We start from the raw sequence: 27,926 nt of genomic DNA on the forward strand, positions 1-27,926 counted from the left end.
CCAAACGTAAATAAAAAAAGTTGATATGAAAATATTGTAGGACTTAGTTTTTTGTTATTATGCGGTCCAACCTGCGCCTCGCAAACTTTGGCGAAAGAAAATCTTGTGGGATTATTAAACATTGTGGAATTTGAAGTGAAGATAAATCATAGTAGGTAAAATTCACGGAAAGTTTGAAACTTACACTAGATACTTCGTGCCTGTAAATAAAAGCTAAAATTGTAGCCCGAGAATACTTTTATCTTTTATATTTGACTCGCAAACCGCAAAGCAAAAAATATGCTAAATATGGTGATATACTTTTCAGCTAAATAATTACATTTTAAATCGGTAAATAGACTTTGTGGTAAAAACTTGCAATTAGGTTAACAGTTTGATAGTTGTATATTAGTAAAGATTTATTTAGTAGCTTGTTTTGTCACATTTTTAGTTTAAAACAAGTTTTTATTGACTATTACAAAATCCACAACCACGAGCAAATTTTTTCTAGAAAAGGTGGCTCAAGAGTTATAAATAGCCTCTATTTTTTTAATATTAGAAATATTTAAAAGTTTGAAAGCAAAGCGTAATGAACTGTTCTTAATTTTTAACAAAAACATATATAATGAAGTTACTTGTTTTTTTTAATCAATAGACTATTTTGTTCTGCCAAAAGCCTTAAATATTCGGAATCAAAATTAATTAAATATTTTCAAAGCTGTTACATTTGAAAATTAATGTTACATATATATGTGTACTTTTCTGTTAATTGGTTCAGGCTAAATATCTTAATAAAACGCGTTTTTAATCTGAAGTAAATCAAAATAATTTTCTGTGCCTACTTTTTATTCAGTAATCAATGTTTACAAATAAAGCTACACTTTTTATTTTTATTTTTTATTAATATAAGTAGGTTAAAATTTGTTAAAAGCTTAAATTTGAAACCTTCGTCAGTCTTAAAACCAAATACTTTAAAACTTCCTGTTTAAGAGTTGGCGATACGTTTATTTATCAATTTTCATTTATTATTTAAGGACATTTTTCAACAGAACACTTTTTAGAAGCAGCTAATCGTAAAATAAATTCATTATCATATTTTTCTTGAGAATTTGTACAAACTTTTGAGTTTCCATCATCTTTCTCTGTAAATGCTACTTCAATCCTGTACTTGCCTCCCTTTAAATTTGTCCTCATTGAATACAGGTTATTATGCCTCAAACTGCTGAACAGATTTAATCTGATAATTTCATCCTCCACTGAAACGCTTCTTTTTTCGTTCCTTAACTCTAAACCGTTAATAACTAAGCGACATGATAATATTTTGGAATCGTCTTTAACAATTAAGTTGATAAGCAGTTCAGTGTTGTCACTGTCTACTTTCAAATCGTATTGTTTCTTAATTTCAAACTCATTACTGTCACTGGCTGTAAGCTTGTCAGTTAAATCTAAACAAGTCTCATTTTTTGATATTCTAAATATCTTATTTTTGAAGTAAGATGCTTGAATTAAGTATACATTATCTATAAAAATCTTTTTAGGAACTGAAAATGTTTTTCCCTGGGAATTATAGAGTTTCACAGTGTTTCTATTTACGTCAACTAAAGTATACCAGTGTGTATTTGTTATTTCATACTTTGGTAGATTCTCTGTAAAACCTACAACTACTTGTGATTTTGTTTTCCACAAATGATCAATTAAATCTTTCAAATTCAACTTATAATGGCCTATCATATGTTTTGAAAGTTCTTGCGGGTAGTTGACATAGATTTCAAAAAAACTGTCAGAAAAACAAGTCAATATTTTAAACGGAGCTGCGCCCCATGATGATTGATATTTTCCATCGAAAAGCAACTTAACCAACGCTTTTTCTAATAAAGGACCAACTAAACACTCATTTGAACTTTTTGAGTAGATAAGTCCTTCTCCGTCACTTTTCAAATTAGCGTCAACAACAACTTTGTGGAGCCTTCCAAATTTGTAAAGGTTGAACTCAAATTTTGAATGAGATTTCGCTTTAAAATTCACATTGAAGTTCTGGCCATTCGGAACTACTTTGTTGTATAGCTCTCGGTTGCCACCCAGTGTTGCCATGGAAGCTACCATTCCACAGTTTCCTAATATTCTGCTTTGTATGAAGTTGTGTTCGGTTACATTGATGTTTCTGTTTTTATGCACGTTGTAAAATTCTTCACAGGTTTTTCTTTTAGACATCAGTCCTGCTGCAACTATCTTCGACAAGTCTCTTAAATTTTTACTGCTAATCTTAAACATAATCTAAAATTGAATTTATACCAGTCTTTATGTTTGAGTTTATTCTTTTATTGTTTGAATGTTAGTCGGGTAGTTGAGATACCAATTGGAAGGATTTAATAATACAATTTAAGTAAATTTATTAAAAGTAGGTTATGCACACAAAAGACATATCTTTAAAATCTAAATAATTATTTAAAGTAGAGTTTTTTTTCTAATTTAGTTACAAATTAGTTTACTTTAAAAACTTTTGCTAATCAAACAGTAAAAACGTCTAAAATAAGTTCTTAAAGTTAGTAAAAATTATCAAGTATGATTACCAAATAGTAATTTTTTAGTTTCAGTTTTCTTTTTGAATTATCAGATTTTTGTTTGAAACTTATTGCTTAGAATACAAATAAACAGTTACATCAAAAAACTTTAAATATCTTTTCTAGGACATAAAACTTGTAAACTAAACTTTATTTTTGCTATTGGCAGAGTTTTCGTTTCTAAAAATTAATATTAAATTATTTACATAAGCATGATATTTAAGCTGAAACAAACAAAAATAATCAAGCTCAGTGTTCAGATTTTTATTTTTATTTTGACTGCAACTTAGCATATAACTGGAATATGGTTAACTTGGAATAAAATTATCAGTAGTTCTACACTACTAGTGTAAGAGTAACTTGACTGTGTTTAAAAATGAAAAAAAAAACATACTATAAAGATTGAATAGGAAAATATTTAGAATATAATCATAAGTATTCATGTCTAGGCTTTAAGATTTTAGTTTGTCTAGCAAGTACATAATTAATTATGATTACTAAATTTTTAAAACATTAAGATAATAATTTGAGACACTTAATTTTTAGCAAGTAGTAATTTTGTAAAAAACATCAAAAACTTGGTTATCTTTATTTCCATATTTTAACTAATTGATTATATATTTTTGAACTAGCTTATTTTGTTTAAATAATACTTATAATATTATTTAAAGTGAAAATTTAGATATTAAAAGTTATTTCTAAAGTTTGTAATGTTTCAACAAAATAAGTTCTTTTGTCAATTTATATGTTCACTAACTAATATATTTTATTTTTGAGGAAGTATAAATTGTAGATTTTTTTTTTAATTTTGTCACATTTTTAAATACATTTAATATTTAATTTTATTAAGTTTTAAACTAGTTATAATTTCAGTAAACACTATATTTAAACAGTAAATTTTTAACAAAATGGTATTTAACTTATGATAATTTTTTTGATAGTTTTAACATTTTAATTTAATCAAAACTACAATTACCAGTCAAAGAACTCTTTTAAAAAAAATAAAAAAATAAAAGTGACTAAAAAATATGAACCTGTAGTTTTATTTTAGATATAATGTAACACTGGTTTTTTGTTTATCATAAAGTACAACAAATTACAATTAAAATATTGTATTATAGCTAAATCTAATTGAATACTATATTTAGAATTATAAAAAATTATTCATTTCTTTAATCAAAATATTCTTATATATGTACTACTTTCAGTAATAAAAACAAAGTTTTCTACTTTTCTAAATAAATTAAAGTATTCTGATCTTGGAGGACAATTTTATAAAAGTACTAAAATGTCTTTTTTCTTTAAAACAGCCGGTCCATAAATTTGTCTATGTAAACGTTTACATAGTATAAAGATTTTAAAACCTAAATAGTAGCCTTCAGGGCAAGTGTTACGCTGATGCAAGTTAACATAATGAGATAATAATGTGCAGACAAAAAATTACTTATATTTTACTTAAACAAAAATGTGACAAAAAATTAAGAACGCTGCTATACAAACAGCCACAGAAAGTGGTGAGAGATTCTAGCCACAGCCTGCTGCAGTAAACATAATATTCATGTTAAATAGACATTTGTACTGTTTGATTGTTTTGTGTAAAGTTTTTATTAAGCAATGGTGTCTTCTCATAAGTATTTTATAGTTATAGTTTCAAGCAGTTAACTCTCATTTTAGTTTAAACATTCTCAAAGTTTAATTACTGTTGTTAGATTTAATTCTTGTATATTAGTTTTGAATACAGTTAAAGTATTTTTTAAGTTTGATGTTCTTTATATATTTGTAATGTTTGCAATTGTTCTTTAATACAACATGTTCCTTCATGTCAAGCCTAGTTTTATATAGAGCAGCCCTAAGTGTCATTTAGTATAAGTTAATGATTTAAGTTACCAACATCTGTAGGTTATAATTGGCGTCCTCGGTTAAAGAACAACCAGTCTTTTAGGTAACAGTTAAATATTACCAAGACATCATTTAACCCAAAAAAGTTTTACTTGTATATTACCTTTTATTTAGAATGCAGTATTTATCACAATTTTATCTCACATTACTTTATTTTTGTCATTTTTGTTATATACAATAACCTCTCGCTTATTTACGCACATTGTGTCCACAGAAAAATGCGTACAGATATGAGAGATCGTAAAGATACGAGAGGTACCAATTATACTTACTATAATGGTTGTTTTTTGACATTGCTTCTAGTTAAAGCAGACTGTGGACTTTCCCACTTCTAACAATATTTATAATTATGAAAACAAAAAATCAAACTGTACATATAGTAAAAAAAGGATTTAAATTAATATAAAATAATATTACTTTTAGAAAAACTTTACTAATTTTAATAATAAGTAGATTTTATTTTTTATCTTTATATGTATGTGACTTATTTGATCCTTAACTTTTATATTCTATTCTACTTAGCAAATTCAATTTATAATTAAGCATTTGTTTACAATTAAGAAATGGTGTGGTGTCTATATTAAGATTTGTTTCTTTAGCCTTTTACAAAAATATGCATTTGATGCTGTAATGGATTTCTTCGTTTGAACAAAAATATATAAAATATAAAAAAATGTCTAATAAAAATTGTTTATGATTAACCATTATGTTGAATTTTATGACCATTAACAACTTGCTTTATCATATTGCAATGATGAACGTTTTAAAATTCAACAACTTGCCGAAAATACTAGTAATAATCGTGTGCAAAATAACCAACTACTTTCAAGTCGAAATGCTCAGTAAAATAAATCCATAGAAATTGATCATGATCATAATTTTATTAGCTAATTTAATTATTTACACCAATCGCAACCAGCATTTAACTTAAACAGTTTGCTGTCTCAAACCATTTTACTTTTTAGCAACCAAAATTTACAAAACATGCAAAATAACAACCAACTCGTCAGAAATACAGGTAACAATCAAGTCCAAAACAACCAACTATTTTCAAGAGGAAATTCTCAGGGTAAACAAGCATCAGCGCAAAATACTGAGATTCATAATTCAACGCATCACAGTTAAAAACCTAGAATTTAAACGATAAAGAAATTAAATTGAGTGCTGTTACCAAAATCAACTGTCTAACGTCTCTAATGTTCATAAAATAACCTTTGTGTTGAGAAACTCAGTTATAATGGTTAAGTTGTAACATATAATATTAAAAATTTCTTAGAAATGCTTATTAATTTTTTTAAAACTGCATTTCAGTCTTGTTCGATTTATTTTTATATCATTGGCAAAATGTATTAATTATACGTAATTATAATTTATGCGTAATTTAATCTGCTTTTTTTTACTATAAATGAAAGAAGTTTATATTTTTCTTGATCATTTATAAGAATGCTTGTTAAATAAAATATAGTTTTCAAAGCTATGAAAAAAAATACTAAATCTAGTTTGTTCTACTAGAAAAAACATGGTAGCTAGAATAAATTTCCCACTTAAGTTTTGTATCGTCTGTATTTGTTTCTCGTTTCGTAAAAATTCTCTTTAATTCATTTCATATAATTAAACATTATATACTTTTGTTTTCTTATTTATGTAATGAATTTTTCTATTAGAAAATAATATTTTTATAAAAACTAAACAGTTTAATAGATATTATTATACAATTAATGATAGTATTTGTGTCTATGTTTCAATTTAAAAACTGTTTATAAATTCAAAATTTATAAATATTATTAAGAAGTAACAAAGTATTTTGTAAGAAATAAAGTTTACAAATAGCACAAATTGTGGTAATTAATAGAAATCAGCACATTTATTTTTAAGTAGTGAGTAATTGAAAGTTATTGAACCATCAGATTCAAGTCAAAAAACCTTTAGGAGAAATAAATACTTTTATTTTTTCTAAACAAATTTCAACCTAATTAAAAGTAAATATTTTGTTAAATTGCTTATATGTAAATATTTTTAACCGTATAATAATAAGCAGTGGCTTGGTCTTATTAAAGCAGATGCTAACTTGAAAAAAATATAATGCATAGCAGAAATAATTATCAAAAATATTTATCAAACTAATTAAACTTTTTCTTACAATTTTTTGGTAATTGTATTACTTTAGCCTTAAAAAACTATTTTAAAATTATCAAATTAAAGTGTCTTTTAAGTTTTTGTAATTTTTCGCAATCTTAAAAAAAATACTATGCGTTCCTACTGGCTTACACAATAATTAAAATGTGTGTTGAGTTTATAATAATTAATTTAAGTTTTAAATTTTAAATTTATTTTAATAACCCTAACAAATTAAAAACTAAACTCAAAAGGTTAGACTTAAAATTTGAACTTAATTAGTTTTAAATATATCAATAAAATAACAATTCTTTTTTAAATGACACACAAAGTTTAACATAGGTCTAAAGACTTTTTAAATAAGAATATAAAATTAGAAATAAATGCCTAAATAATGGTTAAACTTGCACAAACTTTAAAAAGTAATAAATTATTTTATTATAAAATTATGGATTAACTTTGCTTGAAAAAGTTAAGCGGTTTTCTAAATAGCTGTAGCAAATGGAAAATATTCGACATAAGTTATTTTGGGTAGTATAACCTAATACATATTAATTTTTTGTTTGAAAATTTTTTTGTGCTGTCCGTTTTTAACTTAGTCTTTTTAATTCTATCTATACCACTTGATAAATTTAACTAAATAATTCAGTATATATATTTCTTAATATTTCTAGGCAAAACTTTTTTTAGTATTTAGTAATTTTAAGTCCAACAACTATTTAAAAAAATTAAGTTTAGCTTATAAATTTGGTTAAATCTTATATACCAAAAAAAGAAAAAATGAATTCAAGAAAACTTTATTAGTTTAATGTTGCTAAAATAGTAGACTTGTCATAACCAGCTTATTAATTTCATAATTTCTTAAAACTTTTTGGTTAATTTTCATTGTCAACTATTTAGCAATAATTAGATATTTTTGAATTTTTATATTTTTTTATACAAATTATACATTTATTTCAATAATATTCTTACTTGTTTCATTTTGAATAGAAGTAGTTAAGACTAAACTGTTTAGTGACTTTAAACCTTTTTTGTACACTGATATTAAAGTTTTTTGTTTATAAGTTTAAAGGTTGAATAACAAAGTTATCTAATAATGCTACATAGCATGATGGCCAATAAAAACTTGGATTGTTTTACTACAGCACTTAAATTACAAAATGAAGAAAATGCTTCAGTTGTACATTTTATAGTTTGTGCATTTGGTTAAGTCTAATATTCAAGTTAAATAGAATAAATGTCAAATAAGTATACTATCACACATTCTTTATTTCTAACAGAAGTAGCCCGAAGGGTTTTGAAAACTCTCTGAGTTGAATCAATAGATCAAAACCCAGTGTTGACACATAAAAAACGCTTTTTTAATAAGTCAAGTTAATAAATACTAAATATTATTTTGAAATTTATTAGGAATAAACAATATTACTATTGTTAACTGAACATATGTACAATAAATAGTTTTTAAATAAATTGTTATAGTTCAACAAACTTTACATTTGTTAGTTGAAAACGTTTATCATTGCAACGGGTAGAGTTTGAGACTGATGTATTTAAATTATTAAGTTCATTAATAAGCACCAAGGTAAACTATATTACTATTGTTCTCATTACTAGGGATGTAACTTGAACAAATCTTACAGTTGCTATCAAAAATAAAGCAAAACAGCCTTATAGATAAGGGATGTTTAATGTTTCTTTGAAAACTCTCTGAGTTGAATGTTGCAAGGTATAATTCTGGTGGTCAACACACATACTAAAAAAACATATAGTTAAAAAATATTATAGCAGTTTAAGCTACTCCATTTAAAAACAGTTTTTCTCTTCTTCTTTTGTTTGAGTTTAGTTGCTATAGCACAATGAGATAGTAGAAAACTTATAAAAATTTAAAACAAATGATAACTTATTTTATTTTTTGTGAATAAAAACATCAGTACTCACTATCCCCTCTTAAATGATGAATATTTGAAAGTCAAGCAATGTTTCATTATGTATTACTTCACCTACCCCTTAAATTACTAGTTATTTTAAATAAATAAACAAAAACAATATTTAAAAAAATGAGTTATACATTATTGAATGTTGAGATAAAAAAGACTGTAATACACAATTTAAAAGGTATTTTTACTCAAAAAGTACCTCAACTTAAACAAAATAAAACACCTCTTAAAAAGTTTTGATTTGAGAGACCCTTAGTTGGACCTCTAATAAATCATGTCGTCCAAAACAACACCTAAGTTTTTCACCTTTAGTTCTATTAAAAACCAAAAATTATTTTTTCAAAAATATTTAATAAATATCCTCTTATCACTCACGTATTTACCAACTTTACTTAACTGCTTAGTAATAATTTATCTCAACTCCTTATTAATATTTTTATTAGAAACATATGCAGGCACAAACATAATATCACGTTAATATCAAAAGCAAAACATATTTAACTAATACACACAATAAATAAGAACGGTTCTAAACAAGAGCCCAAATATATGCTAACCTTTATAATTTCCTGTTCAGAAACAACAGTATTTATCACAGTTAAGGTCGTGACACTTTTTTTTCACAAAAATTAACTTTAGTTTTTATATGAAAGCTTGAAATATAAACTACAAGCCAGTTTTTATAGAATTTAAAAATGTCATTTAACGTTTTAGATATTTTATTTTTTGTAAAAAGTTTCCAATACAAACGTAAGGACCTCAAATTTTTTGGGGTTAATTTTCTTGGAATTCACTAAAAATCTATCTCCTCTTTCATTTTTTAAGCAATCTTCTTCAGGAAATGTTCCTTATATTAAAAGAAAAAAAAAACGTTACTTGTGAATTTTAATAAAAAAAAAAAAAAAAAAATTATCTCAAAAAAAAAAATAAATGTTTTTTTTCAAAAAAAGCATATTTTTAAAATTTTTTTTTTAATTTCAAAGTAACAATTTTTTATGATTGTATAAAGATTAGACTGTGAAAATTTGAAGAAGATTGCTTGAAAAATGTAGGAGGAAATATATTTGAAATAAAATAGTCTTTTTTTGCAGTTTTAGTTTCCCCTTCCCATAGGGAAACTATTATGCGGCCCGACTTTGACTGGTCATATCTCAAAAACTAATTTGAATTTTTTTAAATGGTAAAAAACATCTTGAAGCTTAGAAAAAACTCTATAAAATAAGATAAACTTGTAAAAAACATGTCTTACCCCCCTATGGCCTTAATTGAATTTTATATTGGTAATAGCTTTTAAGTAAATTTGAAGTTGAGTTTTTTATATTTTAGTTTTAAGTTTTGATAATAGCTTATTATGATTAAAAGTATTAAATGTTTTAGCAAAACTTAGAAAAACAATAGGTTTTTATATGAAAGCTTTAAGTAAGTTTTTATAGAATTCAAAAATTTCATTTAAATTTTGAGACATTTTATTTTTTGTAAAACTTTTCCAATACAAACGTATTGACCACAAAATTTTTGGGGTCAATTTTCTCTGAAATTTTTAAAATCAATAAAAATCTATCTCTCTTAACTTTTCAAGCAATCTTCATCAAATTTCAGGAAGCATTTCTTATATTAAAAGAAAAAACGTTACTTATAAATTTTATTAAATTAAAAACAAATATTTTACAAAAAAATAAAGTCATTAAAAAAAATACTTATTTACTTAAATTATTTTAAATTCTTAATTTTTTTTTACTGTATAAAGATTAAACTGTTAAAATTTGAAGAAGATTGCTTGAAAAATGTGTTAGGAGATAGATTTAAAATAAAATAGTCTTTTTTTGCAGTTTTAGTTCCCATAGGGAACCTATTACGCGGCCCGAATTTGACTGGTCATATCTTATAAACTAATTCCAATTTCTAAAATGATAAAAAGCATCTTGAAGCTTAAATAAAACTATAAAATAAGGTCAACTTGTAAAAAAACATGGCTCACCCCCCTATGGCCTTAATCAGCTTTTTTTTTCACCAACTCCAATCAGTTTGTCACAGTGATTCACAGTACTCAGTTGTACTCTTGTTATTCAAAATCTATATTGTATTCTTTGAACTCAACACAGAATATTTTAAAGATTTGTACAACAAACTCTACACATTTGTTATAAAATAGATGGATATGGAGCAAGAACCTTTGAAACTTGACAATATTTGACACTATCTCTTTAAAAACTTATATGTTAATAATTCAAAAGTAAACAGAGAAAGTATTTTTTTGGCTTTTGGTAAACACCAACAACTTTTAAAATTTTAATTATCTGATATAAATTTTAAAATAGTTTGAGCAGCAAAAAAGCACAGTCTTATCTTTTTATTTCCTTAGTTTGATTTTCTAATCAACAAAACACCCATTTCAGCTCAATGCTTAATGTTTTTTTTGTTGCCAATTTTGCTTATAGTACAATCAGTATAGATATTTTTATATTTTATTACAGAATCTATATATTTTTCAAAATTTTTCTAAGTCTGCAAAAATAACTAAGAAAAGTTTGTTGATCTAAATGTCCTTTGGTTATACTTTATTAAATTTATATTAGAAAAGGCAAGAAACACCAAAAACTTAAAAACTGTAAATAAGTTTTAAAACTCATAACCAAAAAAAAAAAACAGTCTGAGCCATAAAAAACTAATAATATAAAGTTTTTGCTTTAAATTTTAAGTTCATAGGTTACCAAACTTTATCTTTGTTTAACTTTGTTTTTTCAATTGGATTTTGTTTTTAGGCTTTTTTATTGGTTGTCTAACGACTTTTATAGCTTAAAATTTCAAAGTAAGTATGTATGAAAATTTAATACCTTCTTTATGGAAAACCAAAAAGATAAAAAAACTTTCTCAAAAGATATATCTTTGTCTCAATTTTATTTTACAAATTTTGTGTGTCTTTTACACTTAGCCCATTACTAATATTTAAATGTTTCTTCAAAGAAAAGTTTTCACTTTGTAAAATATATAGTAAGTCTTTATAAAAATTCCTTTATAAAAAAAATTTAAATTGTTAGTTTCTGTAGGTAACCTTCAACCCCTTTTTGGTTTTAACTTGAGATAAATTTAATTCATATAAAATCTAAAACTCATATAAAGAATAACTAATATTATTATCAGTTTTACATTTTTAATCTTTCAATTATCAGTAATACTAACAGATATAAATTACAATCGAAAATGTCATCTGGGCTGAGGATAAAGCAGATCAACTACTTGGACACTGAATCCTGCAAAGATTTAGCCGTGACCAGCTTCAAAAACTGCAACATAAACCTGGTCTACAACAGCAACAACGACAACATCAGGGACCAGATAATCCAGGAGTTCCACTCCCTGACCAACAACATCCCGCCCAACAGGGCCGCCAAGCCCCAGGGCACCATCATAGTCCCGCTGCACAACAACAAGATCGACTCGGCTCTCAACTCCATCAAGGTGCAGCAGAAAGGGGAGGTTCAGCAGCCGATCGGCACCAAGCCGCTGCAAGGCAGTTCGAGCGGCCAGTTCTTTTACAAAGGGGCCAACTTGAACAATGGCGTAGGTCAGCAGCAAGGGGTTGTGATGTCCAGTTCCGCCTCTCTGCAAATATCAAATTGATTGTTGGACCTAATTGTTGTGGACTGTCTGAAAAGAACTGACTTGTGTGCTTGCATTATTAAATAAGATTTTTGCATATTTTGTTTAACATTTCAAAAAGTTTTTGAGTTTTTTAATGTTTCCAAAAGACATAACACTTATCTTGGAATTAATAGATACCAACCACCATGCTGTTTTTCTACTTTATTTTTTAAGGTTTTTATTTTTAATTTAACAACTGAGATTGGCACTTATGTTTTTATTTTGGCTTTTATTTTGTTGTACAAATTAACTAATTTTTTAACAGCTTGTTTTACTTTACACTTAAATTTGAGACTTAATGTTTATGTTTCAAAACAAATTATTGATTAAAACTCAATTTTTTTAACCTATTCATTTTGACTAATAGTTCATATCACAAATAAAAACTCAGTTTTGTATCACTTTTGAGATTTAAATTTTTTACTTTAAAATTATATTAAAGTAAATAGACTAACTCTGCACTATTTTAACTCCTACAGAACTAACAGTAATGCACATTAATGAATAATCACCACTTTGCTGGTGATGGAATAAACAAGAAACACTACAAAGCAACAGATCGCAACTGCACAGTAACAAACAGAAAAATGGTCCCTACAGCACAATTCAAAGAAGCAGACCGCATCACAGGGTCGGAATTGCTCCAAGGTGACAACAGCGACCCGACACAGAGACTAATTGATAACAATGAATACCATAACAGTTTGAATCACAACAATTTTCCCGCCAAAGTAAAGTACAAACGAAGTAGAAATGATGACACCTCTGACGGTTCTGACAGTTTGTCAGATTTGTCAGACAAAGTTCTTCTCATAAAACCAAACAGGTTTGTTGAGTAAAAGTTTGGCTTTTATATGAAAGCTTTAAGTACAAACTACAAGCCAGTTTTTGTAGAATTCAAAAATATCATTTAACTTTTGAGATATTTAATTTTTTGTAAAAATTTTCCAATATAATCGTATAAACTACAAATTTTTAGGGGTCAATTTTTTCGGAAATTTTAAAATTCATTAAAAATTTATCTCCTCCCTCATTTTTCAAGCAGTCTTCTTCAAATTTTCAGGAAACGTTCCTTATAATAAAAGGAAAAAACGTTACTTTAGAATTTTAGTAATTTAAAGAAATAAAAATTTTATCACAAAAATTTAAAAAAAAGTGTTTTTTTTCAAAAAAAATTAAAAAAAATTTACAAAAAAATTTTAAATCCTAAGTAACATATTTATGTTATTGTATAAAGACTAGACTGTGAAAGTTTGAAGAAGATTGCTTGAAAAATGTAGGAGTAGATAGATTTTAAATGAAGTAGTCTTTTTTTGCTCTTTTATTTTTCCCTTCCCATAGGGAACCTATTATGCGGGCCAACTTTGACTGGTCATATCTCAAAAAATAATTCGAATTTTTTAAAACGATAAAAAGCATCTCAAAGCTTAGAAAAAACTCTAAAAAATCAGACCAACTTGTAAAAAACATGGTTTACCCCCTATGGCCTTAATAAGCTTTTTGTAATTTATTACAATATTTATTTACAAAAAAGTATTTATTTCTTAAAAGCTAAATAGGTCACTTTAATGAGTGAATATTTTTTATGAATATAAAACACCAACAAAAATATTTTATTATTGTTTTGCAAATGTTTTGTGCACAGTAATTACTAGAAATGAATTTAGAATGAAATTGAATTATTATTATTATATTGTTTATTGTGCAATGTTGGACTCAGGCATCAAAACCTGAGCCACTTAAACAGGACACACAAAAAGAGAAAAAGAAAATAAAGTTATATTCAACACTTTAAAATAAATTATATATATATATATAAAACATAATTTAAATGAAAACACAAAGTCAAACAATATGATATACAAATGAACTAAATTAAAAAAAAAAATTCAATTCAAAAAATTTCAAACTTATATATTACTTAGTACACACAATAAAGAAGTTTGTCTAAAATCATCGCTTATAAAACAAAATTCATAATTACAAAATAAATAAGTAAACCAATAGTTTATAGGAGGTAGGCGTAGGGAAAAGAATATTTTTTGTTTATAGTGGAAAATTAGTGAATTTTACTGGTATTTATTGTATTTAAATCTTTTTAGCTTTAAACGAAATTGTTTAACTCCCTCACAAGATACTATATCCTGAGGTAGTCTGTTCCACATAGCTTTTGCTCTGTGAAAAAATGCACCTTGCCACTGAATGTTTTTAAAATCATGTTTATATTTTATTTTCAACTTATTTCCTCTTAGTTGATATTTATTCTGGGAAAAACTAAAAAACTGGTTAAAAAAACTTTTATATTTGCCATTGATAATTTTGTAAAGAGTTAATAGATAAAATTCCCATCTTCTACATTCTAGTGATTCTAAGCCAAATTTAATCATTCTATCATTATATGACGTGTAAGATATGTTGCAACGACTACAAATATGACGGGTAAAACCCCTTTGCACAGATTCAGTTTTATTAATATCCTTTTTTAAATGGGGGGTCCAAATTTAGGTACTATACTCAAGTTTAGGGCTAACATATGTTTTAAATAGCTTTGTCAGAATTGAAGCAGAATTAGTTTAAATTTTTTTTAATATTTGATAACATCTAGTTTGTGCAACCTTATATAGATAGTTGATATGTTCATTCCATTTTAAATCTTTGGAAATATAAATTCCCAAATCTTTAAAAACTTTAACTTCTGGTAACTTGATGTTATTGATTAAGAGGTCAGTTGGAGAAATTTTTTTTTGTTAATGGTTAGAATTTTGCATTTGCTAGGATTTAAGTTTAGCTTTCTTGTTTTTAACCATATGTAAATATTATCTAAAGATAGTTGTAAAGAAGTATTTGACTGACTAAAGATTTTAGCATCATCTGCAAATAAGCTTAACTCACTTTTAATATTAATGTTTAAACAAATATCATTAATACAAATTAAAAAGAGAAGGGGACCAACTACACCACCTTGTGGTACTCCACTGTAGATTTTTAAAGAGTCAGAAAGCGTATTATTGATGATTACTCTTTGTGATCTATTATTTAAAAAGTTATCAAACCAATCAATTAAGTTTTTATGTAGCCCATACTGATTTAAAATTTTTAATAATCTTTTGTGTGATACTGAATCAAAGGCTTTTTGAATATCCGTATAAACTACTTTAGTAAATTCAATTTTGAGATAAGGAACTAACCAAGAATGTAAGCATCTTAACTGTTGAATGGTTGATGAGCGGTTTGGGACAAATTATATGATATAGGAAGTTTTGAAAAATAGGATTTTAAGTAAATGGTCAAATTCAATTTTGTGAAACTTTAATAAACTTATTTTTTTGTTGTTTTTTTTAGTATCATACAATTTTAACATTTATGCTTATAATTTAATTCACAAAGCATATGATTATTTACCATATAAAATAAAACAAAATACTTGAATTTTCGTACATATAGATCATCAAGCAAAATCAATAAGTGATAGTTCACATAACAAAATAAGTTAGGATTTACTTTAAAACATACTTCATAACTCACTTTTTGTAATAAGTTATGATTTTCCAACAGATCATCAAGCAACATTAACATGGAAGATACTGACAACCTGATACCACCAAATACAATACTCAACAAGCAGGAAAGCATGTTCACAATAGCGTTACAAATGCTCTTCCCATTCATAATGGCCGGTTTCGGTATGGTGGCAGCAGGTATCGTATTGGATAAAGTTCAGGTTACTATTGGTGTTTTAGTTTGTTAGATATTTTTTTTGTTCACTTTTAAGTAGTCAATTAAGGTAGTCAAAGTTACAAGTGTATTACATAATGAGCAACACTTCTAACAAAAATTTAGAATAATTACTCTGTAGAATAATAAAAATGTCTTTAGAAAATAAACTTACAGCATTAGAAAATGTTTGAGAAAGTGCTAAAAATACATATAGATTTTATTTATTAAAATAACTATTATTCAAAAACAAAAAAAATTTAGCATTGGAAAGTTTTTGAGAAAGTTCCAGAAATATTCATTTTAGTTCCAGCACTATTAGGACTGAAAGGAAATTTGGAAATGACCTTAGCTTCAAGACTCTCCACTAATGTTGGTTTTATTACTGTTTATTTGTTATCTTAACTTATTTTTTAATTGTTTGAATACATTTTGTTGATTGTTTAAGTAATTTTTAGAAACTTAGTTGGCATGTTACCCACTTAATTAGTAATTTCTTAATATAAATTGACTTACAATATAAATAAATATTTGGTTTAAAAAGTTTAAATTGAAGTTTGTTGAATTCGATTATGTATTAAATTATTGAAGTTTTATGTCAGTAAAAAATTGAACAAAATCTATCAGTATTGCATAATTTAAAAAAGAGTTTTTTGATTAATTTAAATGTCTTATATTAGTTTTCAGGATATTGATTATGTTTTTTGATAATACAACAAATAATTGTATAACTTTGTTTGTTTGACATAAAAAATTAAATATAATTAAGTTGAAGTGTATTCTATTATATATGAGATTTTTTTAGTCTATAATACTAGAAGGTCAGAATAAAAATATATCAACTACTAGAAAAAAATAATGCAGTATTTTCATATTAAAATAAAGTTATAAACTAAATAAAACTTTTTGTATTATATCTTAAACATTTGTTAGTTAGTTAGTTATGTAACCAAAAGTTTGTTACATAACTATAAATGTATACCTATTGATAGCTTTACTTAATATACATTTTTTAGTAATAACATATTTGTTAATTAAACTCTCCTAATACATTATTGTACAGATAAATACAATAAATACCTATTTTATGAATTTTAAATTTTATTTTAGAAATTTTTTTTCTATAAATAATAAATAACATTTTGCATTTAAATTATTTTGTTTACTAAAATAGCAAATCAAAAGAATACTTTTGAGCTATGAAGATAAACTTATTAAAAACTTGACTATTTTTGTAAGTCGTAATCATTTGTTTAAAGTTAGTTTTATGTTCATTCATTTTTTGTTTGTAAATTTTGAGTGCACTCTTACTATTGATATTTAATGAGCCGTGATATAGTATGTTATTGTAACTTATTTCCGTATGTTTGCATCTAAACAAATAGATTTTTTCATGATCAAATGTTATCAAGTGTTATCAAGTGTTGTTTTATCAAGTTTTCAAATTAAGCTTTATTTAAGTTCTTTGGTACGTTTAACTTTAAAACTCATTTAATAAGTAAAAATATTTTGTCTGTGAAACTTAGATCCTTAATTTTTTTGCGTTTTTTTTAGTGTAAAAATAATAGGTATATGTTAAATCGTAAGTAACATATTTTAGGGATTGCCATTTTGAAATAATTTAAATTAATATTTTTTACTTAAAAGTAATAAAAGTTATTCATTTTTGTGAGTATGCATCAAAAATTAAATCTATATTTTATCTGAATTTTCAATTCAAACACAAAATTTCGGCCATAAGGTTTCACATTGAAATAGTCAGTTATGAGGCACAACCATTATTACTTTACTCACACGTGTACAAATTATCTTGTAAAATTCAATCGTCAACTACTTTCATTGCAACATTCAAGCAGTTGTGGAACTTTATCAAAAAACGCACAAGTCATAAACCATCCCTTATATTCCATGTATAAAGAATATAATTTACAAAATGCCAATAAAAATTAATTACACACCATACACCTAGCTATTTGTCGTTTTATATTTTACAATTAAATTAAATAACTTAGATTATTAAAATAAAATATGATTAATTATAAAATAAAAAAAAAACAAATATTTCAGGCGAACAAGGGCTTGTTAGATACCCCGGCAACACTAAAATGCATAGTAACCGGAAACATGTTCCTGGTTGAGGGGCAGGCCATGGTTGTGGGTTGGCTGGCGTCCCTGGTTGCCATGGTGCTCGGTTGGATACCGGATGGAAAGTGGGAGTCCAACCACGCCATGCTGCTGTGTTTGGGGAGTTTGCTGACCGGCGCCCTTGCTAGTTTCTTGCTAGGTTTGTGTGAAATTTTATAGTAATTATATAAAGTGATAAATACTAAACATACTATTTTAGAGTTAAAAATAAATATAATAAAAGTAGTTGAGGTTCATAAAAGTAAAACAGTATAACAAAGTTGCTTAGCTTAATAAGGAGATAATATATAATCGAATTTTTTTTGCTACACATAGCTTCGTTTTATAAAAAATAAAAATAATAATTTTTATTTCTTTTGGTTAAAAACATTAGTGCACCTTCGAAGCATAACAAGTTTCAGCTTATTAAAAAAAATACTAATGTTTTTTAATTAATCAAAATTTGATAATAGCTACAATTTTTAAAAGTTGGAATTGTGATATTATTAATTATAACATCAAGAAAATACTTAAAATTTATTTTTAGATTGAGTTATGTTATTAGTTGTTCTAATATCAAGAAAAAAACTTATGATTTACATAGTTTTAATTATGAGAGCAGTTAATATAATTTTGAGAAAGTAATTATAATTGATTATTAGGTGGAATAATGAATCTAAAATAAGATAAGTTATAAAAAATAAATTATAAAATCAAAAAAGTTCTAGTTTATTTTGTTGTAATTGTAATAATAACTATTGAAAAATCAAGAGATAATTACAATTTATTTTTCAGTGAAATAATGATATTAGTTATTATAATATCAAGAAAGTATTTATAATGTATTAGTAAAGTAGAATTATCAGGTCTGTCACAAAGTCAGGAAAATCAGGAAAAGTCAGGAAAAAATGGGGGTTTTTGAAAAAATGTCAGGAAATTAGATACAAACATGCTTTTAAGAAGAAAGTTTATCGTCACTATAAACTGCATTTTGCTAATGTTATTAAAAAAAAACTTTTGCTTTTGCGATTCTTTTTTTCTGGGCCTAATTGAATTTTTTGAATTAATTAAAATCTTCTATGATCTCACGTGTGTATTTACTATGTGGTAGAGATACAAGTATTTTGCTTCTAGAGCTGTTTATTGAATATACACCCATCATACACAGATGGTTCAAATGTTTCAATGGAAGTTATATGATAGAGTTCAGCAAAAGAACTGTTGTTTTGACCTGTATAAAATTAAGATTGAAAACTTAACATAAATTCAAGTCTTTGTATATTTGAAGCGTTTTTACTTAAGATTTTGATAAAAAAATCAGGAAAAGTCAGGAAATTTTTCTCAGCTTGACCTGTGTCAAACCTGATTTATGATAATTACTATAATGTCAAGAAAATCCTTATAATTTATTATTTACGTGTTATAAAAAAATTATTAGTTATTATATCAAGCAGATTCTTATAATTTATTAAGATGGAATAATGGTACTAGTGATAATAATATTATGAAAATGCTTATAATTTATTTAGGTGGAATTATGATATTAGTTATCATAATATCAAGAAAATACTTATAATTTATTCATTAGTAGAACTATGATACTTGTTGTTATTATATCAAGAAAGTACTTATTTACTTTTAGGTGGAATAATGATACTTGTGATAATTATATCACGAAAATACGGTATTAATCCCGACAATGTGGCGACTCCGATCGCTGCTTCACTTGGCGACTTAGTTACATTACTTCTGCTTTCTTACATTGTTGAGGTACTATTTGTTATATGTTATTAAACAATTTCGTGTAAATAATTTTTTTTTTCACATTTATTAATCCAAAAGTTGTCGGCAGAGATTACATTAATTAATATCTTTAACAAAAATGGAAGATGTTGCTTCTTTTTGGATAACCCTGATCTATTAGCCTAATATTCAATTTTTTTTTTCTTGACAACTCTTTTTAAATAATTAAATGTTTTTTTTTCTTCTCTAAAATATGCTATTTTATACCTTGTTCATATTATTTTATCTCAATAATTTTTAATACATAATATAAAACAAGAAAAAAGTGTATGTTTATTATTTATTTAGTTTTAAAAGCACTTTTTAGATAAACTAAAAACAAAATTAACTAAACCAACTTAATTAAACTTAGAATAGTGCCAATCTGTGTTTTTTAGTTTTAGAAAACTCTCAAATTTAATCTACCCGATGTAACAAAGTTTTATTAAAAACTAAATTAGCTTTTGTTTTTATTTATTGAAAGTTTATATCAACTATTATTATTTTATTCAAGTTATATCAACTTTTGTTTTAAAATTGATGCTTTTTAAAACTAAAAGTAAGATTTAAAACAAGGCAACCTATTATTATTAACCTGTTACTATTATTTAATTTGTAAAAAAACGAAAGTTAGTAAATTATAAGTTAAGTAGCTGATGTTCAACATGTTGTGAGACCTGTCAAGGTATATATATGTTTATTTTGTTTGTTAAAGTTAATTAATTATATTTACCTACAGTACGAGTGCAACACACTGGATCGGTTCAGCCATAATACTTAATATTTATTTTAGCTCTTTAGTATAACAAAACTTTATTAATTTTATTCCAGTCGATGTACAACATATTGTACGATCCATCTACATACTGGATCGGACCGGCCATAATAGCAGTGTTCTGCGTACTGACACCACTGTTCCTGTACCTCTCATACAAGAACAAATACACCAAAGAAGTTGTCATTGAGGGGTGGGAACCTGTCATTGCCGCCATGGGTATTAGTAGGTTTGTTGGAAAATTTTTGCTAAAAAAAGTAATTTACATAAATGAATCTTTAAGCAGGTTGGGGAAAATGTATGATAATAACTTAATAATCTTTAGAAATCAAACAGTTTATTGAGTAAATATTAAAATGCAAATTAGTAATTTATTTACTAATAATGTTATAAAAATTCTAAATGTTTAGTTAAATATAAATTTTATTTTTATCATTATTGTTAAATTGTTGAGTTGGTAGAAAAAAATATTGTGAAATATAATAATTAATAATTAATATAATAAATTAAATGTTAAAGACACATAAGTTCAAATAATATAATACACTAATGTAATTTTTATACTTGTAAAGTTTAAGATTTTTTTTTGCCATTTCAATTTTAGTGTTAATTTTTTTTACATTTAAAATTCTAAACCATAAACTATCTGAACAGCTTTTTTCCGGTGCATAACTTATTTAAAAAATAAAACAGAATACATTTCATTTTCTTTAAATTTATTTTAGTTCTGTCGTAGTAAGGCTCATCAGAAATTGTTTCTTACTAAGTTATAATGAATACAAATTGAAATAAAATCATACTGTAGTTTAAAGTTTTAAAGTATAAAATGACGTGATAATCGAATGTTAAAAATTAATTAAGTTCTTATGCTATATACATTTGGTATACTGATGAAATTCGTTAGAATTAAAACAATGTAAAATAAACAAGCGATAAAAATTAAGATTAAAACTGTACTTTAAAATCAAATTTAACAAGAAACTAATTACTTTAAAATTACTTAATGTAAGGATTTGAAAAGTCTAGTTTGGTATACGAACTTTTTCTGCTTACATAAACTGGGCCATAAAGATTGAATACATAAGGCTTCCAGAATATGCAGTTGAAAAGAGTTCTCCGCTCTCACTAAGACTAAAAAAATCCTCTTTTTATAATTTTAGTAATTTTATAGTATTACTTCTCGGCGAATGGGCAATAATGAACAATCCTGAGTGTGCTAAAAATTATAAAAAGGACAATTTTTCAGTCTTAGTGTGAGCGGAGAACTCTTTTCAACTGCATATTCTGGAAGCCTTATGTATTCAATCTTTATGGCCCAGTTTATGTAAGCAGTAAAAGTTCGTATACCAAACTAGACTTTTCAAATCCTTATATTAAGTAATTTTAAAGTAATTAGTTTCTTGTTAAATTTGATTTTAAAGTACAGTTTTAATCTTAATTTTTATCGCTTGTTTATTTTAGATTGTTTTAATTCTAACGAATTTTATTAGTATACGAAATGTATATAGCATAAGCACTTAGTTAATTTTTAACATTCGGTTATTAGGTCATTTTATACTTTAAAACTTTAAACTACAGTATGATTTTATTTCAATTTGTATTCATTATAACTTAGTAAGAAACAATTTCTGATGAGCCTTACTACGAAAGTACTAAAATAAATTTAAGAAAATGAAATGTATTCTGTTATATTTTTTACATAAACTATCTGTAGCATAATTGAACTGTAGCTCATTTTATTGTAGTTCAATGTTCGTATTATTTATGTATTTATACACAAGGAGTTTTACTTAAATACAAAACAAAAATCCGTAGAAAAGCAACTTTCAGCAACCTTAAATGTTTTGTATTTAAAAAAATACATGCAGTTATGTTTACGAAATCATTTTAAAAGCGAATATTATAGTATGGAGCAGTATGATTCATCTTTCTAAAAATATCAAAACAAATTAATTATCCTCTCTCTGACCCTATTCTTGGTTATTATTAGCAACTATTTTGTAAATAATTTGTTATATTCAATCCCAACAGCATCATAATTTTTATTATCCCCAACAATGTAAACTTATTAAATATGGCATTGCTAAATGTTAATTTAGTTGGTAAATAAGTTATTCTAAAGTCGTGCTGTTCAAATAATTTTGTTATTAACAGTATTCAAACTGTTTTTTAACTATTTAAAATTTTTATAAAATTCAATTTAATTTATACAGCATCGGAGGGTTCATCTTGGACTTCGCGGTTTCGGCCAACCCGGGCATCGCGGTGTTCTCCCCCGTCATCAACGGGGTGGGGGGAAACCTGGTTGCCATACAGTCGTCACGCATTTCCACCCAGCTCCACCAATCAGGAGCGGGCGTGGGCCGGTTGCCTGGCAACGCGAAGAGCAACTGCGTCACCCCGTTCTTCCTCGTGTGCGGGAAAGGTGATTTGTTTGAAAAAAAATATAATAAAATTAATAAATGATAATAATTGAATTGGTGAATTTTACAGTATATTTAGTTACACGAGTAATTTGAAAATTTAAAAATATTTTGTTGGTTGATTACAGGTTTAATAACTCTTCGATAATTTTGCGGGAAAGGTTGAACTTGGTTACAATATATTTTTGTAATATAATCAATAATTTTAGTTTGTTGTATTTTTTATTGTATGCAATGCTCAAAGGTATAATAACTGTAATAATACAATCAAAAATAAGATATTTGTATTTAATGCTCTAAGGTAGTTTTTGTGAGATGATTGGTTGATTTATGAAGTTTTATAAAGCAGCTTTTTATTGGTTGTTTTGTAATGTACCAAGGGAGACTCTAGTTAAAACAAAGTCTGGGTAATTAAACAGTGAATTGGCGTTATCTATTTAAGGGTGGGTCGTTTTTTGAATTTCATCCAAAGGGGCGTTTATGAAAATGAGTTTTGGAAACCCTGCCATAGGTCATCAGTATAGCTTGTTAAAATGAAATATGTTTATGTAGATATATGTGTTGTACACATTATCTGTAAGTTATAAATATTTTGAAATTAATTGTTAAAAAATGCAATTAAAAGCAATTTTTGCATTTAATAGGTTTATTAAAGCAATTATTTTAAAATTTAACTATGTTCTGTTACAAAACAAAATAAATACTCACAAAACTAATTAATCAAACAATTTACGAGTAAATTTAAGAAATCATCAATAAGAAAATTAGATACAAAACTAGAACATTAATAGACTATTTAAAAACATTAAGTGCAATTCTTCATCCTTTATTTTTTTTTGCAATCAATTATTATATATCTAAAACCGTGTAAATTTCTTTTATCACATTTAGTTTTTAAAATAATTTTTATTTTTTTATTGAGGTGAAAAACTTTTAATTTCCACAAAATATTACTTTAATGTTTGCAAAGCCTTTTGATGTTGAGTCTTTGAACTACTGAGAGGAAAAAGTACAAATGGTTGTAAAACCCGTGAAAAGTTCCATCTTTTAAGTTTTAATAATTCCCTTATGTAGTTTTAATAAATTATGTGGTTATATTGTGAAAAATAAACTCTTAATCCCATAAATTCTATTTCAACATTAGTTTTTTCAATAAAGTAGTATTTCTTTTGAGATAGTTACTGAAAACTATGTAATTATTATTTGTTTTTAAGTAAAATACTTATTCAACAAACTTAAGATTAATTTTTCGCTACTAAAAAAAGTTTTATAAAAAAAAAGTTAGCACTTATAAGCAGTCGTTGAATTAAAAAATGCCTTGATAGTTTTTGTAATAAATTCAGTTTTTGATCAAAATTAAGTTGTTATTTTGGTAAAGTTATTTTAGGGTAACTAAATTTTGTTAGTAGTATTTGAAAACAAAATTGATTAATAAATCAATGTTTAAACATTATAGCTTTTAGTTGTTTATAATATTTTGATATGCTTTTTGTACTGAAAAAAAAATTAGAAAAATCTGTTTAATTTGGGTTGTGTAAAAAATAAAATTAGAACATTATTAGAAAATTGTCTCAAATTTTTTATATAATTTTTTATTAATTCATATTACATTCTTCTAATTAAAATGTTTATTTGCTTTCTATGTAGCTTTTGTTAAATCAAAAATATTAAAAAAATATGTTAGTATAAATTATTTTATATCAATTACCAGACCATTGATTGAAAAATAAGTTTACTAAACTATTGGAAATAATATATACTTTTAGGACAAAGTTTTATAGATATTCAACATAGTTAGCTTAATTAACTGTTATTTGTTTTTTATCAATTTAGTTTGTTTGTTTTGCTTGGTGTGTTAATAGTAATTTGATTAAATAGAGCGTTTAGTACTTTTTAATTTGTTTTATCTACAAAGGTTATCAAGTGTGCGATTTAAACCGCAGAGTTCTTAACTTGAGAACTGCTTTAAAAACAAGTTGAATATTAAATATGTGCCAAGAATTAAATCTTAAATAATAATATATCTACATAGTCTATTTATTATAACTCAAAAATGATTATTTTCTAAGTTATGATAAGTTAGATTGTTTAAAAAAACAAAAACCAGATCAATTAAAGTATAAAAATTAAATCGATCAAGTTTTAATGGTTATCTACTGAAATAGATTTTGATTGAATTCTTTCTTTGTATTTTAAATATAAGTCTAACTTTTAATCTAAAATACAACCATTATTTTATTATCTACGTAAAACTGTATGTAAAGTTGAATCAAATACTTTATTTACTGAGTGATCGTAACTAAATATAAACTTCAGTCAAATAAAACTGAATTAGCTTTATAAATGTCTAATGAAAACAGTTATTCTCATGCAAAACCAGAAATAATATTTACATATCTGGTTGTTTACAAGCAATATTGCACCAATTGTTTCTTGTACAACATGTCAATATTTATATTATTATTTCACAATTGCTTTTATATACAGCTCTTTATATGGAGTCTAAGTTGCAGTGTTATGGTGTAATAAATTTTCAAAGATTAGTAAAAAAAATATGCATAAGTGTGCTAATTAAGTTGAAACTCGAAAGTTAGTAAGAAAAATTATATTATATAAGTTTTAAAATAAAAAGTTGTAGTAATTTAATACATTTCTTGTTTACTTATTATTTTATATTGTTAAGTTTGAAATTAAAAGTATATTATTCTAAATTATTACTAAATTAAATAATACTAATAAATAATAATAAATATACTAAATAAACTAAATTTAACTTTGTTTCATTGTAAAAATTAAAAGGTTTCAAAAATAGACTAAATTTCTATTTGAATTGGGTAAAATAAAAAGCTGTAAAACGTTTCAAATTTGTCGCACGATTTTATGTATTATCGCACGTTTATCACTCTACATAAATTATGCAACGTAGTAATTTAAAAAAATGTACATTTAAGTTTGTATAAATTTATTTTTGTTATAAACTTCTATATTGTAAATTATTGAACAGTTTTATTCTTGTTTAAAAAGTGAGTAGAAAAGTTTACAGAAAGATGTCGAAAAAAAAACTTAAGATTGATAATAAATTTGAATTTTTTTTATTGAGAATTAGTCCTCATCATTTTGGTTACTAATTTTAATTTAAAGCTGAATGAAATTAAACTTAAAAACAGCTAAAAAATAGTTTCAGAGTAGTTTTAAATCAAAACAAAAATACAGTGCAGTTAAAATCTGAGTTACTGAAGGCTAATTTAAATATATAAACTAAAATAACCAAATGTATTACATTTTCTAAACAAAAGTTTTTAAATTTACTTAAGATTGTTAAAAAAGTTTGCAAAATCAAATATTGAATATTGGAAATACCTATTTTAAAAGATAAATTCAATATGTTTAAAGAAAAATAAACTGTATTTGCAAGTTTGAAACCTTATATCTAAATGATTTTGATAAAGTATTCCGGTCAACAATATTATAAATTAGTGTTTTCAAAGTGTGCACAAAGTGGTGTGATTGATATCTGTTTCGTGTGCACAGCAAATAATTATAAGTAATACAAACACTGAAACGTACATTTAAGTTTGTTTTGAAATATTTTTTGTTAGACCCAAAATTATTTACATACTTATACTTAAACTTATAAAGTCAATTAAATTGTATTAAAAATAAAAAATGGCTAAAATAAAAAACTTAAAAAAAATCTTTCTAATAAAAAGCTCCTACAAAAAAAAAAAAATAAACTGACTAAAAGTTAACCTCAAGTAAAAATATTCTCGATATAAAAGTCTCCTATACAAATAATCTTGGTATAAAAACCCATTAAAATTCACCTCTGAAAAGATCCCAAACAAAAAAATTTACAAAATAAATCCCCCAAAACAGAGAATCCTCACGCCAGCGGGGCGAAAGTGATGCTTTTGATGGTGGTGCCAGCTCAACTGCTGTTCCTGATGACAATTCAACTGCTGCAGGCCGGCCACACGACAATTTCAATTCAGTTCGTCATCGTCTACCTAATTGTGTCACTCATACAAGTTAGTGCTAATTTGATTGTTATTTATTTGTGAAACTTTTACAATTACATTTTCATTAAAACATTTTCAACTAAAAAAATTAAAACTCAATTATGCAACATAAAAAATTTTAAAAGAACTTTTAGATTTTTTTTTGTAATCAAAAGTTTAGTTTAATTTAACTATTGTATAATTTATTTTACTCTTTCTCAAATAGTATACTGATAACAAACTAAAACCATTTTAAACCAAATATCACTAAATATATAATTAAATACAATTTTACGCCCCCTAGGTGGCGATATTGCTGCAATGTTGTCACTGGTTGGTTCAGTTTCTATGGCAACGCGGCAGCGACCCTGACAACTCTGCCATCCCCTACCTGACCGCGTTGGGGGATTTACTTGGCACCGCGTTGCTGGGGCTCGGCTTCCTGTTGCTATGGACGGTTGGTGACCGCGACGGTGACGTTGGCGACTGATGACATCATTATCCTTTGTTTGTAATGTGACGTCATAACGTTTGATTTAGGTTTCGGTGGAGCGGTTGCAGATAGTTTGTTTAAAAAGTAAAAATGTATTTATAAAAAAATTAGTTTTAAAAGTTTATTTAAATTATAAACTAACTAGAATTTATTTTAACTGTGAGAGTTTTTTATCATTTTAAAGCTGAATATTTCAAATTTTTTTGGGCATATATATTATTTATTTAATATAACAAACTATTATCTTAAAGTTAAACGTTTGTACTTGTTCGTGAAAATAATCTAAAATTTCTTTTAAGTGTAAAATAAATAAAGTAGTATTTTTTTGTTTATCCTTTACAAAGTTACACTTTTTATAACCTTACACTTTGAAACTTTGCATTTTTGATATTAAATGTGTTTTTATTATTTATGTTTTTGATAAAAACAACATCATTTTCAACACGTACAATAAAAGAAAACTTATTAGTTTATTTTGTATCCT

General features: G+C 25.4%; 1 protein-coding gene across 1 annotated transcript; it reads left to right on the top strand.

Moving 5' to 3' along the window:
* Positions 1–12,614: 12,614 nt before the first annotated feature.
* LOC145844703 (solute carrier family 41 member 1-like) lies at positions 12,615–27,712 on the top strand. Its single transcript, XM_082952119.1, has 9 exons — positions 12,615–12,959; positions 15,689–15,854; positions 16,112–16,219; positions 17,915–18,131; positions 19,614–19,741; positions 20,585–20,757; positions 22,742–22,953; positions 26,828–26,979; positions 27,254–27,712. The coding sequence occupies exons 1-9, from the start codon at positions 12,634–12,636 to the stop codon at positions 27,437–27,439; spliced, it is 1,668 nt and encodes a 555-aa protein (XP_082808245.1). The 5' UTR covers positions 12,615–12,633; the 3' UTR covers positions 27,440–27,712.
* Positions 27,713–27,926: the final 214 nt, after the last annotated feature.

This window comes from Thalia democratica, chromosome 9, assembly GCF_965202585.1.
Source record: "Thalia democratica chromosome 9, ktThaDemo2.hap1.1, whole genome shotgun sequence".
NCBI lineage: Eukaryota > Metazoa > Chordata > Thaliacea > Salpida > Salpidae > Thalia > Thalia democratica.